This window comes from Geotrypetes seraphini, chromosome 8 (assembly GCF_902459505.1).
Source record: "Geotrypetes seraphini chromosome 8, aGeoSer1.1, whole genome shotgun sequence".
Taxonomy (NCBI): Eukaryota; Metazoa; Chordata; class Amphibia; order Gymnophiona; family Dermophiidae; genus Geotrypetes; species Geotrypetes seraphini.
This window is the reverse complement of record NC_047091.1, coordinates 55,564,132-55,584,541: the sequence shown is the minus strand read 5'-3', so window position 1 is coordinate 55,584,541 and position 20,410 is coordinate 55,564,132. Positions and strand designations below refer to the sequence as shown.

Genomic DNA, 20,410 nt, shown 5'->3' with positions numbered 1-20,410 from the left:
AATGTACAGTGCTGTGAATATCTGGCAGTGCTATAGAAATGATAAATAGTAGTAGTAGTATGATAGATCCATCAGTGATGAGCTTATATATCATAGCTCTTGCATGTTTCATGACCTAGAACATGATGATGAAATAGAATAGTACTATATGGGTATATGAAAGCAAAAAGTGTAGTAGGCCAGAAGTGATGTAGGATTATTGTATTTGTACACCGCTCAGATAGTACTGATGGGCGGTATATCAAGCTTATAATAATCTTTAAACTATTCTCAGATTGGATCCCACACGATCAACCCTTGTTTTGAACCTATGCACATGCTCAAGGTCTGCAAAATCCCACCCTTTCCAAAGCAGACTTCCTGTTCTGGAGAGAATGGGTCACGTCGGGCCTTGAGAGCGTGCATGAGCTCAAAGGCCCTTTACTTACTTTTCTTTGCTTGCCACTTTGCTGCTTTCAGGATGGGAGCTCTTCTAGCACTCCCTTCAATCCCTGCAACAGCACCTTGCTCCTCACAGGGTAGAGGAAAAAATGAAAATAACCTTTTTCCCACCTGGAAGCTCAGGAAGGCAGATGCTACAGAAGGTTTGGAGGTACTTGCTGCAATCTCCAAGCCGACTTATTCTTCCTAATGTCAGAGCAACCCATGGTTGGGAAGCATAAATGCTTAGTAAATTTATCAAGGATACAAAGAACAATGGTCACTATTCTTTTTCTAGATCCAAAAGAAAAACAAAGAATTATATACGGAAGGTTATTAGATAACCCTAGGACTTCATAGACAAGATAAGAATTTATAGTTGTGTTTTTTTAAAAAAAGAACAGCAGGACTATAAGTCCATAAAAGTAATAGAATCTGTTTTTTTGTGCCTTCTGTTAGACTGCTGATTGAGGTGATTTCAAGATCTTCATAAATATAGGACAGAACATGTCCTGTGCTGCATTTATTTATAAAACCTTACATTCTGCATTATCATATGAGGGGCATTCAATAATTTATCTACCTGTCTATGAAAGAATGTAGTAAGCATGTCAAAACAAGTCTGTGCATGTAGTGATATGTCTCAGTGTTACTCAGTCTAACATTCCAAGAGACAGGATTTCAGGAGAGTCCTCGTGTGAATCAAGTAAGAAACTGCTAGATTTGGAGCACCGTTCAGTGATAAAATTTCTCACAAAAGGGAAAAAGCCAAAGGAGATCCATGAGCGCATGACTGCAGTTTATGGTGAATTTGCCCCATCATTCTACAAAGTAAAATTTTGGAGCAAACAGTTTAAGTGGGGTAGAGAATCCGTTGAAGATGACCCTTACACTGGACGACCTGTGGAAGCAACTTCCACAGAAATGTACAAAAAAGTCAGAGGATTTAATTTTGTCAGACAGACAAATTAAGGTTTCCCAAATAGCTGAAGAAATGGGCATCTTAGCAGGTACAGTTTGGAAAATAATTCATGAAGAGTTGGGCATGTCTAAGGTTAGTGCAAGATGGGTTCCAAGAATGCTGACTCCATGTCAGAAGGCCACAATGCTCCAGTGCTGTCAAGAGAACTTAGAGGTGCTCCATGAAGACCAAGTGAATTTGGTGACTGGAGATGAGACTTGGGTCTTTTACAGATATCCTGAGTCCAAAATGGAGTCAATCCTCCACAACACAAAAGTTCAAGACAGAAAAACCTGCAAGCAAAGTCATGGCAACTGTCTTCTGGGATGATGAAGGACTTCTGCTTCTGGAGTTCATGCCACACAAGACAACCATTACTGGTGAGAGTTACACCAACACAATGATCACTCTGCAGGAGTCAATCAAGGAGAAAAGATGAGGAAAACTCACAGTAGGCGTGCTGCTTCTTCACAACAATGTGCCAGTGTATATGTCATGGCAATCAGACTGCCATCTGAGAATATGGGTTTCATCAGCTGAACCATCCACTCTACAGTCCTAATCTGGCTCCCTCAGATAATTTCCTGTTCTGAGTTTTGAAGAAATTTCTCCATGGACACCGGTTTTCAAGTGATGAAGATATCAAGGAAGCTGTGACCTCCTGGTTTGAAGGTCAAACAGAATTCTTTTCAAAGGGGTTAAAGTCATTGCAGGAAAAATGGATGAACTGTATGGAGCTATCAGAGGACTATATTGAAAAATAAAACAAAAATCTTTTGAAAACTCTTTTCTTTCCTACTTAAGTAGATAAATTATTGAACGCACCTTGTATTATACAGTATTTATTTGTTTATTTATTTTTAACAATTCTATTCCGCTTATAACCTAAGTGGATTATAGTTTACATAAACTGCATTGTCTTAAGGCACATTGAGAAACTTCCTTCTCTGTCCCAATCGGGCTCACATTCTAAAAAGTATATCTATAAAACTAATAAGTAGCAGCTACAGTATATATTTCTTATTCATTCCAGTCATTTCAGATCCTGAAAAAGATTCCAAAATCTATAAACAGTAGGAGGGGATACAGTACCGATTCTTTTTTGTTGGATATTCAGCACTCAATTGGATTCTATTTTGCAGGTTTAGACGTGTTCATCAGTTCCTTCGAGGATGGATTTTGCTATCTTGTCAATTCTCTTGCTGACTGCCTTCATCTCCTACCTGATTATGATATATGGAAAAATGCTGCAGAAAAGGGGTCAGCTCCCCCCTGGCCCCATTCCCCTACCAATTGTAGGCAACGTGTTGCAGGTGAACACTGGTAACATCGCCCAGTCTCTGATGGATGTAAGTAGGATTTAATAATTCCCTACCAGGATATAATACATTGTAGTTGGGTATGTAATTATGTAACTTTTACTCTACACATAAGTTGTGCCTACGTAAACGATGCCAAGGGTGGCCCACCACAGTGACTGAGACTGAGATTTTTCAGCAGGTATGCTCAAGATATAAATCCAGAAAAATCAATTTATTATTTATTATTTACAAAATGCAATTTTTTAAATAAATCCAGTGCATCATTTTCCTATGAGAATATGGATTATGAAAACAAAAAATGCTAACAGACAAAGGGGCTAATATTCAGACTGCAGGAGGCAGCCCGCCTAAGTCCCGCGGTCGGTGCTGATCCTGTATATTCAATGCAAATCCATTTCCAGCAACTAGTATTGGATATCTGGTTTCAATTTTGGCTGCATCAACTTAGCCAGTTAAGCTGATATTCAGCCCTAACTGGATAAGCGCTTAATGATAAAAAATAGGTCTGCTAATTATGAGGCCTATTCTAATCACTAAATATAACCATTTTGGCACTGAATATTAGCCCAATATAGCTGGTTAGAGCTAGCCACTGAGATATTCAATGGGAGACAGCTAGTTAGGTGCCATTATGCTATTTAACCAGCCAGAAGTCATTCCTGGACAGTAAAATAGTTTTGAATATCAGGGAGAAAGTATCCAGAAGACAAACAAATATATGACATCTGATATTTCATGCTATTTCATGTTTCTTAGAGTAACCTTGGTTCAAACATACTATACTGGGGGCAATTCTATAATGGAGTACCTCCATGCCACCCTAATGTTGTATAGTGAGAGCCTCTTCTATAACAGCACTGGGCACTCAGATTCCATTATGGAACCTGGTGTCAGCACTACATATATTTACAAACCCACAGTTACACCAGCCATAGATCTGGAATAATTGCAGGTGCCTAAATGTGGTAGAGGAAAGCACAGTTACTCACCATAGCAGGTGTTATCCAGAGATAGCAGGCAGGTATTCTCACATGTGGATGACATTATCCATGTAGCCCGGTATGGACAGTGTAAAAGTGTACTGTCACTTTAAGCTTTGGAAAGCTTTAAGGCTGCCCATACTATGCATGCGTGAGTGCCTTCCCGCTCAATGCCAGCTCGCGAGGTCGTCAGTTCTATGCCCAAGTGAAGAAACCAACCAGGGGAAGTGGGTGGGATGTGAAAATATCTGCCTGTTGTCCCCGGATAACACCTGTCATGGTGAGTAATTGTGCTTTATTCCAGGACAAGCAGGCAGCATCTTCTTACATGTGGGACTCCCTAGCTTACGAAATGGGATGAAGGGAGAGTTGGCCTTTAAATAAAAACACAAATATTTAGATTTCCACCCAAAAAGTAGCTATATTGACCAATTCGAGTAGGCAGAGCAAGGGAAGTAAAAGATATGAAAATAATAAGGTGAATGCAACCATCCTCGGAAAAGGCAACAATGTAAGAAGAGAAATGTGCAGGGAGGCTCCAAAGAAGGAGACAACCTCAGAATGGCAGGCGAGTTTGAGTATAAGCAAGAGAGACGCTATAAGGACTAAAGAAGAAAAGTAGAAAGGGGAACAGAAAGTGGCAAATATAGGAGTGCCATATGAAGAATCCCACAAATTTCCCAGCTTGAGAAGACAGGAAATGAAAGGGAAAAACCAAAATGAAAGGGTGGTTCCCGTTGAATAGTCTAATATTGAAGGATGAGAACAGAAACAAAAGCACAGAAAGGAGTTGAAGAAGAAAAGGGAACCAGGGTCGTCTTGGCCACCATGGAGCTATGAGAATCACGGTGGCTGGTTCCTGCCGCAGCTTGAACAAAGGTTTCCCTATCAAGAGTATTGGAAGAAATGCATATAGGAATTTGGCCGTCCAGTCTAAGAGAAATGCATGCGACTTTAGATGATGAGAAGAATACAGACAGGAGAAGTACGAAAGTTTGTGATTGTTAGGAGAAGCAAACAGGACTATCTGTGGAGTTCCCCAATTGGAGATTTGATGCAATGTAGACACTCGTAAAGTTGAAGGAATCTGTTTAATCTGTCTGCTGAAGCATTTTGTTTCCCTGATAGGTAAACTGCTTTCAGGAAAAAGATGTGCAATCGCCCTAGACCAGATCTACATTGCCTTCTGGCAGAGAGGACAAGAGCCTGTACCTCCCTGCTTGTTTATGTAGTACATGACTACTTGATTGTCCATTTTGGGTAGAATTACTTGATTCAGGAGGCGATCTTGAAAGGTAAGAAGAGCACTGCGAATGGTTCGGAGCTGTAAGAACATAATATGGAGTAATCTTTCTTGAGGACTCTAGGAATCCTGAGCTTGTTCCCCATTCATACATAGAGGCATCTATCATTAGTATCTTCTGATGCAGAGGAATGTGGAGTAGAGGATTTCTGGAGATATTGGTGGGTTGTAACCACCACTGAAGAGAGTGATGGAGAGTGGGTCCATAGCTTACAATCCCTGAGAGGCAAGTCTATTGTGCATCCCTGATATGTAGACATAACTGTCACATTAACTGTTTAGCTGTGATGGTTTGGAGAGTAGAGACATGTTTGCAAATTGTCACCTGCCGAGCCGCAAGAAGACTGCGGGGGACCGTCAACTCCCAAGAAGGGAGACCCTACAAAATCAATACAGAGAAAAAAAACCAAACAAACCCAAAAATGCTTCAGACCATTGCAATTCCCCTTTTAATCCACAGTTCAGGCAAAAACAAACATCAACAGGCTTTCTGCACCAACTGCTCTTCAGTTTCAATAGTTCCTCAGGGAAAAAAAAAATTATTTCACTGGCTTTTACTCCAATAATCAACAGTTCACAGTAGCCAGTTTGTATTCTTAAAAAAAACTCAAGCACTTCTCCCAGGTAACACAGAGTTCAGGACAAGGCCCTGGGCAGCTTTATACAGTCCCAAACAAGGAAAGAGGGGAAAAAAAACCCAATTCCACCACTTCTTTATAGAGATCTGGGCTTTGGATAACTCAGTCCTTCTCTTCACCAGGCTCTTGCAGTTTAAAAGAAAAAAACAAAACACCTCATAGAACCACAGTATTCTTTCTCTCATTATTGCCTCTCTAGGCCATGGCAACTCAACAGTTCCTGGGAACTGGGAAAGAATTGCTGGGTTCACTCTAACAAAAATCTTTAACAAGCACCCTCAAAATCCCTACCCGAGATATTCAGTCAACCCTGCCCCACAATTCTGGAACTCACTTTGTTGCCATAATCCACCTCAGTTCCAAGGCAACAAACAAAAAAACCCAACCAGCTTTCTTTCTCACTGCACAGTCCCAGCTGGTGCACAGCAAATCAATCAGGGCTGTGTACAATTCTAGCACTACTCCAGCCCAGCCACCATTGCTGTGCAAAAACAAACTTCTTCAATACAGTTCCTTGGTAGAAAATTCATTTAGCAAACTGTCCCCACATAATATCCAAGGAAAAAGAACAAAGTAAATCACTGGCAAGAAATTGCGAAACTCACATCCATTGGTTCTGGATCAGCTCCAGACATTTCAAACGCTATTTCCATACTTTCTTCTGGGGCCTCCAGCTCTTTAGTATTCTGAGATTCCAGGCCTTTCCTTTCCATTGGCTTTTGCTTGGACCCTTGCCTAGCCAGGAGAATCCTATCTGCCAGGTCTTCCTGAACTGCCTCCTTCAAACTCTTTGAGAGCTGTTTAAACTGTTAAAGCCACGCCCTAGCTTCTGTGGCTGGGGCACAGGTTTGTATACTCTCTGGCTCCCTCTCAGTTCACTGGGCATATTACAGTTTGGGAACTGACTGCACTTTCTATAGGAACTTGCTCTCCTGACAGGTTCTGGCTCAAGGATGGGTTCCGGGTCAGGATCAAGCTCATTTCCTTCATGATAGGCAGCCCTGACTTCTGCAGGCTCTGAGGCTCAAAATTCAGCTGGTTTCCTGCCTCTGGGAACTGGTTTAGTAATGGATTTAACCATGACAGGTTCATAACTAGGGATTGAAATGTCACAAAATGTAATGTAGAGTATCTAGTCTATGTTGAGGAAGGTAAGCCTGTCTGAATTCTATCTAGTCGAACCCCAGATTCTGGGTCTGTTGAAGATGGGACTTCTGATAATTGACTGCCAATTCCATAAGTTCTAGGAGGTGTATGGTTGAGTTGGTGGCTGATTTGACTGCTTGAGGTGACGATGCCCTCCCCATATGAGGGGCTTTAAGTACCTGGGCCAACTGGAGTCTTTACATGCATCTAAAACTGAATTTAAAGATACTATTTATTATTCAGATTTTGCTCACATCTTTTACAGGAGTGAGCATCCTTCCTGCCAGGGATATTGCAGGGGCTGGTGGCCGGAGGGACTGGGCTTTGGACATCCCTCCTGCCAGGTGTTGTTTTGGGGATTCCATCACGAGGGAGTGGGTATCCCTTCTGCCGGCTGACTTTCAGTGGGGTTCAGGGGTTTCCTGCCGTGGCCGCTCAGTTGATCACACCAGGGGAATTCCTCCCTCCCCATCAGCTGAGCGGAAGGGACTCCCGAAAGCTGCAATTCTATATCTGGTGCCTGTCAATCATTTGAGGGTGCCGGTTACAGAATCAGGGCTTTGGGGAGTCCCTGTCACTCAGCTGATGGGGGAGGAAGGAGAAATTCCCCTGCCATGATCAGCTGCTGCAATCTAGTGACAAAGATAGGCAGCTGAAATGCAGGCCAGAGTTTTCCAGGCCTATATTTCAGCCGCCTATCTTGGTGTGAATCACAGCTGGGTAGCCACTTTAACCTGCCTAATGCCACTTCTGGTATTGACCATGCCTACTTTGGCGTTCCACAGCCTAAAGCGTTACCTAGCCATGATTCCAGCAATCATTTCAGCCGCTTTTTATTTAGACGTCAGTAGGCGCTTCAACACTGTCGTTTCTGACTGCATTTTTCAATTACTTAGGCATTGGAAGGACTGCAGCTTTAAGATCCAGAGAGCAAAGCCAATTGTTCTTCACTAGGGGATATAGGGTTACCAGGAGGAGCATGTGGAATTTCTTCCTGACTAAATATTTGTTAAAAGCTCAGAAGTTGAGAATTGGTCGCAGACCTCTCATCTTCTTCAATATGAGGAAGTACCTGGAGTAGAACCCCTGGCCCCTCTGCTGAAGAGGTACTGGTTTAATGGCACTGAGCTGCAGAAAGGCTGAGAGTTCCTGAAGAAGGAGGGAAATCTGCTGGGAATTGAAAGAGGACTCTCTCTATGATTTGTTTGGAGAGATTTCCCGCAGATAAACAGCATTTCCCTTTTTCACCATACGCCAAACCCTATTATCTGCCTAGAAAACTGCAGTTTCGTTAATATAGAAGCTGAGAGAATAGTCATGCTTTGCTCATACCTAGTGATCTTTTGTGTGGGTTCTTCAATTTTAACACCGAACAGTTTGTCTCCTAAACAAGGAATATTTGTGAGTAGGTCTTGGACTTTGCGGTCCAGGTCTGACATACGAAGTTACACTTGTTGTCACATTGCAATGGATAAGGCTGATGCTGGGGAGATTACGTCAAAGGTATCAAAGATTAATTTTGCCATGAATTTCCTAGTGTCAAACAGATCATGGGAGTTTGTTGAAAGTCAGCAAGCTGGTCTCCAGGGATGAACCATTTGAAGTGAGACAGGTACTTAACCAAATATTTGAGAGAGAAGATCTTATAGAAATTGTAACTGAGGATGCATTGTATTCTGGAATAGCCTATGGCTATACCTGTCCAAAGTACGACCTTCCTTGCCTGGAAGAGTACTAGCATATATTCTGGACCAGAATGATTTCTTTAAAATAGATTTCTTCAGAAGATACTGTGACTGAGGTCCATGAAACCCAGGACAGGATTGCATCCTATAAAGAGAGTCTAATTTTCTTAGATCTACTGGAATAAATAGAGGAGACTCCCAGTTTTTAAAACATGGTGTCTCGCATGAGATTATGGAATGGGAGTTTGAAACAGTCTTTAGGGATTTCTTCAAATCCAGAGCATCGAAAAGCTCAGCTCTGGGTTCGGACTTAGACTTGAGTGGATAGATTGGAAGCAAATTCTTTTATGCCTGGAGATCTAGTAAATCTATTTCTAGAGTAAGTATGACACTGTGAGGCATGGCTATGGTGCTAATGAGAGTATCGGGAATGGCTCCAATTTCTCCTCCAATGTTGGTCCAATGTCAATGAGAAGGAGGTGCTCTGGCATCAGGACCTGGAATTGCATCGAGAAGGAAACTTAGATTTAGTACCGTGAGACCTTGAAGAGCCTTGCTGGTACCGGAGGAATCTGTGCAGCAGCCAGTGCTAATTGGTTTTGAAGTAAAGCTGTTAACTTCTTATGAAGCAGCTCATGAAGTTGTTCTTGAATGGTGTGGCTTCACCCAGTGTCTCAAGAAAAAATTCCCTTTAGCTTTCAGGGCACAGTTCTCAGAATATCCATTCTCTTTCTGCTCGAGTTGTCCTCTCTGGTCTCAAACAAGCTTCTTCCCAGCCCAAACCTGGCTTGGGATTTTAATTTTCCCTCCTTCTCTCTAAGAGAATCCACTTGGTGTTCTTAGCATAATGTCACAAAACACAATCCTTATGAATACTTCATTCAATAGAACAAAATAATTATCAAAGTTGTACAGTTCATTCCCCAGTCCAAGCAAAAGAAAATAATAAAACAGGATTTTCTTTTCCACTCTCTGCAGTAGCTTTACTCAGCCATTAGGGTTACCATATGGCTCCAGAAAATAAGGACGGATTGAGACATCCAGGTTTTACTTCCATTGCTTTCAACAGAAGTAAAAGCCCAGATGTCTCTATCTGTCCTCTTTACTTCCAATGCTTTCTGTAGAAGAAAAACTGGATGTCTCAATCTGTCCTCCTTTTTTTTTTGGAGCCATATAGTAACTCTATCAGACATGCCATTCCCCCCTCCTGAGGAACTCCACTCTGCTTATCAAGCAAAAACTGTAAAATCAAAAGGAAATAAAAAGTTCACTTGGCTTTTCCTACGCTTCTCTTTGGTAGCTCTGGCCTTGGCAAAAGCTGAGTTTAGCAGAGACCATAAATTCCAGACTAACTGGAAGGTGTAACTTGAAATACAACTCCCTTCCCAGACATTTATGGCAAACAGCCTTCCTTTGACTAGTCCTGCAGTTTACCTAGTCAGGTCAAACCTCAAAAGAAAAAAACTCCAAAAAGGAAAAAGAAATCCACAGTTTCCCGTCTGTGCTTCAACCGAAGCTTTTCACTTTGCAGCAATCAGACTTCAAATATTGTCCAAATAAAAAAAAAGGGGGGGAGGGAACCTTTAAAGCTTTGCTCTGCCCCAAAGGCATTACTCACATTCTATTCTTTTTTCCTGTGCTTCGGGTGAAATTAAGCATGTCTCCCACTCCATAGCACTGACTTCACCATGGGATTCAGGCATACAATCCTTTCTCCTATATCTCAGTCTTGTGGCTCTGCCTTTTCGTCTTCCCCCTCAGGCAGGGTATCCAGAGGCCAGTCCTGCTCCTCCTGGGCTGAGCTCTGACACAGGAAGCTTTCCTAAAGTGAAATGGGAGGTAGAGCTCCACCCCCTTCCCCAAGCTGGGACAGGTTGGCTCTTAAAGGGCCCTGCACTTCCAAACAGGAGACTGCCCCTGGTCATTTTTAAAGGGGCAAACTTAAGCATGGGTTTTCTAGCTTGTGCCTTTCTTCCCCCAAAAGTTCTTCTACTTTACTTTCTGGAGCATGGGCAGGACTAAATCCTTCCTCAAGGGTTCACTCAGTGGGGTCCCTGTCACAATGGATGGCTGCACCGAGATGTGATTGGTACCACTGGCGCTGCAGGGTGTCGAGGCGTTGGTGACCTTGATGTGGAGGCATGCCTCAGAAGGGACAACACCTGTCCAGATGGTGAGCGAGACTGCTGATGACGCTGTTTGGCATGCACTGACTTACTCGATGCTTGAGATGCTGGTGATATACGATGAGAAGTATGAGAATGCTTCTTATCCTGTTTTCCACCTGGTACTGGTACCAAGGTGGCCAACAGCTAGAAAGGTGCCAATGATGGTGTTGACATTGATGAGGAAGAGGTACTCCGATGATGGGACCTGGATTTGCGTCGAGAAGAAAACTTAGATTTAGTACCATGAGGCCTCATAGAGCCTTGCTCGGGCTGGGCCAGTACCGGAGGAGTTGATGCAGCAGCTGGCATCAATTGACTTTAAAGTATAGCTACTAACTCCTTATGAAGCAGCTCGCGCAGTTGATCCTGGATGGTAAGTTGCAGGACTGAGGAAGTTAATTGTACCATTGATGGAGCAAAGTGTTGAGGCATTCATGACCTCGATGTAGAGGCATGCCTCAGAGGAGACACTTCCTGCAGAGATGGAGAACAAGACTGCTGATGTTGTTGTTTGGCATGCACTGACTTACTCGATGCTGAAGATGCCGACGATGTGAGAAGGTGAGGCATGAGAATGCTTCTTAACTTGTTTACCAGATGGTGTTGGCGCCAGTACTGAGGAAGCCAACATCAAATGATACATTGATGTTGTCGCAGCTTTATCCACATCGAACTGATAAAGTTTTTCCTGCTGTAGACATTGAGCTTTCAAAGAGCGTTTTTGTAGTTTGAAGCAGCGAGGACAAGAGTCAACTCGGTGCTCAGGACCAAAGCACTGAAGACACCAGTTGTGTGGATCAGTGGCTGATATGGCCCTGTTGCACTGAGAAAACCTCTTGAAGCCACTTGAAGGCTTGAACATTGAAGGAAAAACAGCCAATGCAGAATCGAAGGACTCAATTTTACTCCTAGGGTCGAGTAAATTAGTGATGAAAAAGAGAGGATGCCTTTGGTCAGAAAACTGGCTTGAAGAAAGACCAAAGGCCTGAAAAATAGGAAAGAACATTTTTGAGGAAAACTCCCAAATAAACAGAGAAATAAACTAGTACAAATGAAAATAAAAGAAATGAAGAAACAAAGTAGAAAAAATACATTGGGAAGGCACAAAAAGATATAAAAAATAGCACTATTGGAAAGACTCCAATGACACGTCTTCTTCGCTCCATGGGAAACTAAAAACTGATGTTCCCACCAGCCGATGTTGGGCGGGAAGACACTCAGGCATGCACAGTACGGGCAGTCTCAACACTTCTCAAGAGTTAAAGTGTTACTACACTTTAGGATTGTTTGTTCCAGACTCTGTGGATGACATCACCCACATGTGCGAATATGATGCCTGCTTGTCCTGGGATAAACCAAGTTATATTGTAAATTCAAATTTTTACTATGAGCTCTTGGAATTAGGGATTGCCATAATCAGTCTCATATGTTCTGAAACTTTTTGCCCAATAGCAAATTGAAGTCAGCAATGTCCAAACGTTACATTTGCAATAGAAGTATCATCTGCTGTCTCCACATTTGAAGAGTCTTGCTATCCTAATTTTATTCAAATAGCTATCTCAGTAGCAGACTGAATACCCCCCCCCCCCTAAAACCTTTGGCTCTATCCAAACTCTACCTTTTACACCATCCCATAACTATCTGGCCAGTGTGATGGCATTCAGAGGAAATATTCAGTGGCCTTATCCAGTTCAGTGCCATGGAATAGACCACTGACATTTGTCTGGTTAGGAGCACCATAATTTGCATGTCAATTAATATTACCCTCAAATTTCCAGCAGTAATTCTAAATTGCATGCAAATTATCTATTTAATATGAGCTTAAAAACACCTACATTAGCACAAGCTGTCTCAAGCTTTTTTATTTTATAGTCTTAACATTTTTCATTAAATTAATATGTTTTTTTACTAATCATTCTGTGCCTGTCTGTTTGTCTTTCTACAGATGAGTAAGAAATATGGCCCAGTGTTCACAGTTTATTTTGGGCCAACGCCAAATTTGGTTTTATGTGGATATGAGACCATAAAGGAGGCTCTGATCAACCAATCAGATCAATTTGGTGGCAGAGGACCTTATCCGGTCTTTGACAAATACACCAAAGATAATGGTAAGGCCATGGAACAAATTATATAACAAACCACCAAGCTAATCAGGATAATGTCATTATACAAGGTGTGTGTCACATTGGGTCAGACAAAAGGTCCATCAAGTCAAGCATCCTATCTCTGCCAGTGACCAATTTAGCTCATTAGTACTTGGCGAGATCCCAAAAAGTAGATCCATTCCTTATTAATATCCAAAAACAAGCATGGTTTCCCAAGACTTTGCTAATAATAATTTAACCTGTATATGTTCTATCCAGCTGTCTTAGATTAATTTTCAGTAGGAAGGAACCTTGCTGGCTAGATCTAACTATTTGAGGTCTTCATAGAAATAACAGGAAACACAAATCTTACAGATGACAGGATAGCCATATCCCCCAAGTAATCTTGGATTAGATACATCCACATATACCACCATATATAGCTCAGACAAAATAATAATAATAGCTTTATTTATATCCTGTCATACCTTTTCAGTTCAAGACGGTGTACAACAAAAGGTGCTGTAAGGACAGCGAGATAACATCAGTTAGATTTGGGAAGGGGTAGATGGACAGTTATGAGGCAAAGCGAAGATGGGTAGGAGGGGGGAACATGTGAGGCAAGGTAGGTATACAATAGAGCAGAGTAGAAGGATCAGGTAAATTTGGGTTTTTAATGATTTTCTGAATGAATGGTAAGTTAGTGAGTTCAAGATTAGGTCACTTAAGGTGTTGTTCCAGATCCCTGCTTGAAAGGAGAGTGTCCTGTTGCAGAATATTTTGAAGTTGCATCCATGACATGGTACTGGTCTATACGGCCTCCAGACTTCTACAAATCAACTGCTTCGCTTGCAAGAAGAAAAGCAATTAAGCGCTCCCTCAAGACATGCTCACTGCCTTGAGAATGCCTGAAAAAGATCCTACTCACACTACCTACTGTGCCTCTGGAACAAACTACCTACCCATATAAGATCATTAGAAGGTCTAATGAACTTCAGGAGGGCAACAAAAACTCATCTCTTTTTTGACCCTCTATGAGAGCGCACCAATCCAAATTCCCTGAACCTTCTTACAAAGTCCTCCAATTCTCCACTGCCTCAAGTTTCAACTGCTATGAGCTTTGTCCTATATCTGACCATGCCATGTTTTCTCATACAATGTTCTTCCACACTCTGTCATACTGTTCGCCATCTTTGTCCTACTATACTATATGCCATATTTACCATATTTGCCATACTATGTCTACCATGCTATGATCTCTCATGCCATACCTGCCACACAATGTATGCTGTTCCATGTCTTCCATGCTATGTTTCATCATACACATATGCCGTAACAATTCTGCTACGTCATGTCATACTGTGTTAGCTATGCTTTGTAATACTATGTTTGCTATGTTATGTTTTGCATGCCATATCTCACCATATCATGTTTTGTCATATTATGTTACCACGCTTTGTTAACTATGTTTTGCCATCTCTATCAGATAATGTTTGCCATGCTAACTTCTAGCATACTATGAGAGTTAGAGTGTGGCACAGAGGTTAGAGCTACAGCCTCAGCATCCTAAGGTTGTGGGCTCAAACCCACGCTGCTCCTTGTGACCTTGGGCAGGTCACTGGGTCTCCCATTGCCCCAGGTATATTAGATAAGATTGTGAACCCACCAGGACAGACAGGGAAAACGGTATAGAAAATTGAATAAATAAATAAATAAAGGGTGCTGAGGCAGATGCTCTATCCACTATGCCATTCCACTAAAATTGTCTAAGGTTGTTTGAGGTTGAGGGGTGGTAGATTCAAGAGCAATGTTAGGAAATTCTACTTTATGGAGAGGGTGGTGAATGCCTGGAATGTGCTCCCGAAAGAGGTGGTGGAGAGGAAAAAGGTGACGTAGTTCAAAGAAGCGTGGGATGAACACAGAGGATTTTGAATCAGAAAATAATAGTAAATATTGAACTAAGGCCAGTACTGGGCAGACTTGCATGGTATGTGTTTGTATATGGTGTTTTGGTTGAGGATAGGCTGGGGAGGGCTTCAATGGCTGGGAGGGTATAGATTGGAGTGAGATTTGACAGAGACTTCGACAGTTGGAACCCATGCACGGTACCGGGTAGAGCTTTGGATTCTTGCCCAGAAATAGCTAAGAAGAAAAAATTTAAATTAAAAAAAAATTTAAATTGAATCAGGTTGGGCAGACTGGATGGACCATTCAAGTCTTTATCTGCCATTATCTATTATGTTACTATGATACACAAAGTCAGCCGAGCAGAACTGAACACAACAGATGACCAGCCTCATTCAGTGTCTTCCAAAATGCAGGGAGCTTATACTCAGGAAGAAAAACAAGAAGAGAATTTGAGAATATCTGTATGTGAATGAATTGTGATCTTTCTCCTTATTTACCTGGACTGTCACAGTCAATAAAGAACAAGCCCAACATTTTTGGATGCGTCTTAGGGTTACCATATTTCTTCTGGCAAAAAAGAGGACACGTGGCCCCAAGCCCTGTCCCTGTTCCACCCCAACACAAACCTCCTCCTTCCCCAAGCTCGGGGCCATGTCTGGAGGGCCTCCATGCTTGCACGGATGCCACATAATGACGTCGCACACGTGTGGATGCCCTCCAGACATGGCCCAAAGCTCTTAAACCCAGACAAATTTCAGGGTTTTCATCTAAAAAGAGGATGTGTCCGGGTAAATCTGGACATATGATAACCCTATTCTTACTAGCTTTGTTAACCATGTTTCTTTTGCCATTTTCTTCTTTCAGATGTGGCTTTTAGTAATGGGGAAAAATGGAAGGAGCTTCGCAGATTTGCTCTGCAGACCATGAGAAACTTTGGAGTGGGGAAAAGGAGCATCGAGGAACGGATCCAAGAGGAGATTCAGTTCCTCATGAAAGAGTTTAGAAAATCCAACAGTATGTATTCTTTTATGCATTTATTTATGACTTTCACTTAATCATACAGTCTAACTTTTTACATACTCCTAGTTCTTCCAAGGCACAAAGGAATTCACCATTCTTTTACATAAGCCACAATAGTTGATAGATATTACAGCACACCTTACACTGACCTTCCTGTAAAGTTTCTAAAGATTCAAACAATTCAGCATATTGTGGTTATGGAGTTCTCTATTTATTTTATTTATTTATATGGTTTTACATTCAGTTACTTTATCATATTTCCCTTTATGTCCGGTTCTAGATGAGTTCTCACTGGGATAATTTCCACTAGACATTTCCCACCCACTAATTACCTCCTGGATAATTGCCATCTAAGTCAACTTACCTTAAACCAACACCCCCCCCCCCATTCCAGCAAGGATAAGCCCCTCTTTATCATTTATGTTTAAACAATTTTTATTGAGGACAACAACATAGCAGAAATAAAACAACATACAGTGTTACCAGAATACAAGTAAAGCCCCCAATTTTCACCTGAAACATCATGTCCCAACTTCAACAATCTAAGTCTCAGCCCTAATTATCCCCTTCCAGTGTGTTGGATAGTTAGGGTGAAGCGGCTGAGCCCCCCATGAGAGAAAACTATAGACCAATCGCCAATCTCCCCTTCTTAGCGAAGCTAACTGAGAAGGTGGTCTTTAATCAATTATCTGAATTTATTGAACAAACTAATATTTTGCACCCAAATCAAACTGGCTTTAGACAGCATCATTCTACTGAACATTCTCTAATAGGCATGTCTACTTCAATACTTTATTTTTTAGATCATCATAAATCTGTTCTTCTTATTTCTCTTGACCTCTCATCAGCTTTCGATACAATTGACCACAGCCTTCTTTTAGAAAGACTACAGTCCATTGGTATCACTGACCAGGTTCTCTCTTGGTTTAGATCCTACTTTACCAATAGTTCATCAACCATAGCCTTTAATAATAGCATATCAGAACAATTTTCAGTCACATATGGCATCCCCCAAGGGTCTATTCTCTCTCCGTTGCTGTTTAACATTTTTTTAGCTCCACTTTTGACCCTTTGCCAATCCATTGGCTTCAATGTTTTTGCATATGCTGATGATATTCAACTTATACACCAACTAGACTCCAATAGTTCTTCTGAAATAACAGCTATTAACAAGAAACTAGAACTGATTCACCAATGGCTCGAGACTAATCGATTAGCCTTGAACGTTAACAAATCTAATGTTATGTTTTTCCCTTGGAAAGATGATCACAAGCTTTCGTTTCCTATTACTATTAAAGGTTCTACCTTGCAATCAACTAGTACCATTAAGATCCTTGGGGTTATATTCGATAGCAAGCTTACCTTCCACGAACATATTAGTAGTATTGTTAGATCCACATTCTATAGATTACGGCAAATTTGCTCTGTTTCCAAATTCCTTTACCCAAAATCTCTAAATATACTAATTCACACGCTGGTGATTTCAAAATTAGATTACTGTAATGCTTTATTCAAAGGAATTGCTCTAAAAGAAATTCATCATCTACAGATCATACAAAATGTCTCAATTAAACTCATAAAGAACGCATTAAGGAAGTGCATTGGCTTCCAGTTGCTCACCGAATAACGTACAAACTAAGTCTACTAACTTTTAAATCTCTTCTATACAAATCACCTTCTTTTATTTATAGAGTATTGATTCCCTATACTCCCTCTAGATCACTTAGATCTATTGACCAGCATCTTTTGACAGTTCCTTCTCTTAAATCCATAAATACACGGCGACATTCTATTTTTTCTGTTACAGCCCCTCAAACGTGGAATCTACTTCCAATTTATATATGAGAAGAATCAGGTTTGGATAGATTTAAGAGCAAACTAAAATGCTTTCTTTTTAAAGATGCATTTGATAGCTAATATAACTAGAATGTAGGACTAGATTAGGGTTTTCTACTAAGCTCTATGCTTTAAATTTTCTGTTTTTTTATTTCTTCCCCCTCCCTAATGTTATTTTGCCCTTATATGTTTCCTTTACTATTTTTTAAAATTGTATTTCTTTACCTAATCCCTTCCCTCTGTATCATTAATTTGTCTTGTCAGTTGTATTTAAATTATCTGTTTCCCTTCAACTATTGTAATTTAATATTTTATACTTTGTACATCGCTTAGAATGTTAATAAACGATTAATCAAATATTTAATAAACTTGGAAACTTAATAAACTTGGAGTTTAGAATCTCAGTACACAAAAGAGGCGGCAAAACTTGAATATAGGAGTTCCAGATTTGGAGGAAGTGTTTCTTGCCCTTAAGGCTAGCCTGAGCCGATCTATGCTCTAATAGCATCAAAGAATGTAAACGATTCCTTCAACTCCAATAGGATGGTGCAACCCCAGTCGCCCAAATCGAGAGGATTTTTTTCCTCCCCAACACACCCAACTTTCTCATAAATTGCTGGGAACCCCATGCGGGAAATCAAAACATCTCATATTTATCTAACAGCAAACTCACTGCGGAGAGGGATAGGGAGCAATGAAACAGATGGTCTGCAAATTTCAGGAGCCCAGTCTAAAAATGTTTCACTGTATGGCAAGACCAAAATGCATGAAAAAAGGTATGGGCCTGCTGTGAGCATTTTTGACAAAGAGATGTGGTGGCATGATCTGCATAATAAAGCTGCCCTCTTTAACATTTATATTGCCCAGGCTTCCCTCTACTACATCCACCCAGACAGGGAACAGAAAGTGATATTAGCAGGAGTGGGATGTGGCAGAAGGAAGCCTGAGGGGCCGATGCCGGCAGCAAAAATGAATCACTGCTGGTACCTGTAAGGTACACCAGGGAAGGACAGGGTTCAGAGATAGGAGAGCAGATGTCTGGAGGCCATGAAGTTGAGAGGAGAGATGTTGGATGCGGGGTAGGTGTAAAAAAATTTTTTTTATATATCTGGGGTGGGGGTGGAAAGGTCCATCCAAGTTAACTGTGGATCCATCCAAAATACTGGATCTGGCTATGCCACAGCATTAAACATTGCTTTCTCCACCTTTCAGTTTCATCTGTGGCCAACTGCACTTTCTTTCTGCATTGTTTTGCTTGTATGCTGACTCTCTCTTTATTCACTCTCTTAACTTTCTAAAAGCCTTCTTCCTCTGCTTCTCTCTCCCTAAAACAAATTTATCCAGAATTGTCAATAAGATTCTTTTGTGAGGATCATAGCATACTCATGGGAGTATATACTTTGTATACGAGGGCAAAATAATAGATAAACTCTAAATCTCAAAACTTTAGAAGTCAACAACATACTTTTTAAAACATGCTATTTAAATGTAGGTAACCAATATAACTGATATAGTAATTGTGTTCACTAGGTCCCTTTTTGGCTCTTGGTCTGAAATCTTGCCACTGCATTTTGAAGTTCCCTTAATAATTTTCCAGGAAAACCCACATCCAGTGCATTATAATATTCCATATAACACAGAACAATTACCTGTACCACTGTTCTACATATGTCCACATTCAAAAATGGTCTCAATTTCCTAATAAGCTGAATCTTAAAATATACCTGATTTACCACCTGATATACCTGCCATCTTCCTTCAAAATCAGAATAGCCATACTGGGTCAGACTGATGGTCTATCTTGCCTAACCTGCTTCCAACAGTGGACAATCTAGGTCACAAGTACCAAGCAGAATCCCAAAGAATAGCAAGATTCAACGCTACTAATCCCAGGAATAAGTAGTGGCTTTCCCTATGTCTACCTTAATAGCAGATTATGGACTTTTCCTCCAGTAACTTATCAAAAAATGTCTTAAACTCAGATATGTTAATGCTGTTACCAGGGGTGACAGACGGCCCAATGAGAATTATTAGCAAGGCCCATATTGCCCCAGTAACCGAGCATGGAATAAGGGGAATTAGGGGAATTCTTAGTTATCAACATCTCAGGGATACCAATCTCAGCAAGAAGTTTTAGAGAAGGGTTTGTCTTTCGTTCCCACCACGTTTTTGATAGATTCACTGCTTATCAAGATGTGACCAGGATAACCCGTAATCGTCTGGTGAAATTATATTTTTCCCAACATCCTGCAACCCATGATGAGACCATATTGAGGGCACCTTCGAATTGGGTTCCTCCGGGCCCCATGGACACTCATATAAAGATCTTCAGAGGATATTAAACTAAACTAAACTAAACCTTAGGTTTGTACACCGCATCATCTCTACATTTGCAAAGCTCGACACAGTTAACAGGAGTTAGGGTAGAAAGGAACTCCAGAGAAGGGAAGGATGAATTGGAAATTTAGAGGACTAGAATAATTTTAGAGGGAGGACAGATCTAACTATAAAAAACTGGAACCTTACATGGGAGCAATTTGCAGCTTTGCTGCCGTTCCATAAGGATTCTAGATTAGTAGTAAAGCCTTCTGACAAGGGCGGGGCTGTGGTAGTTCAAACCACTGAACAATATCATACCCAGATGTTTCCTCATATTCACAACAATGAGCATTATGAGAGACTTCTAAACAATCCTCAAAGTATCCTTAGGGACCAGATTGCTCGTATAGTTGATACCACTTTAAAGGCCAATTATATTACTAAAGCTGCGGCCAAAGTCCAGCCTGAAACCCTTATTTTTATATGGTCCTGAAGGTTCATAAGTCTGTGATCAACACCCCGGGACATTCTATAGTCTCCTTAAGGGGCACTATATTTGAACCTTTATCCAAATTCATTGATCATTTCCTCAAACCCTAAGGGCCTCTTCTATCAAACTA

At 41.1% G+C, this 20,410-nt stretch overlaps 1 protein-coding gene across 1 annotated transcript in view; it reads left to right on the top strand.

Moving 5' to 3' along the window:
* LOC117365633 (cytochrome P450 2F2-like) overlaps window positions 1-20,410 on the top strand; it is a 102,775-nt gene that overhangs the window by 39,944 nt on the left and 42,421 nt on the right. Inside the window, exons 2-4 of the mRNA XM_033956222.1 lie at window positions 2,524-2,730; window positions 12,569-12,731; window positions 15,480-15,629. Of these exons, the coding sequence (XP_033812113.1) occupies window positions 2,554-2,730; window positions 12,569-12,731; window positions 15,480-15,629 (490 nt within the window). The 5' untranslated portion in view covers window positions 2,524-2,553. The remainder of the gene's footprint in view (window positions 1-2,523; window positions 2,731-12,568; window positions 12,732-15,479; window positions 15,630-20,410) is intronic.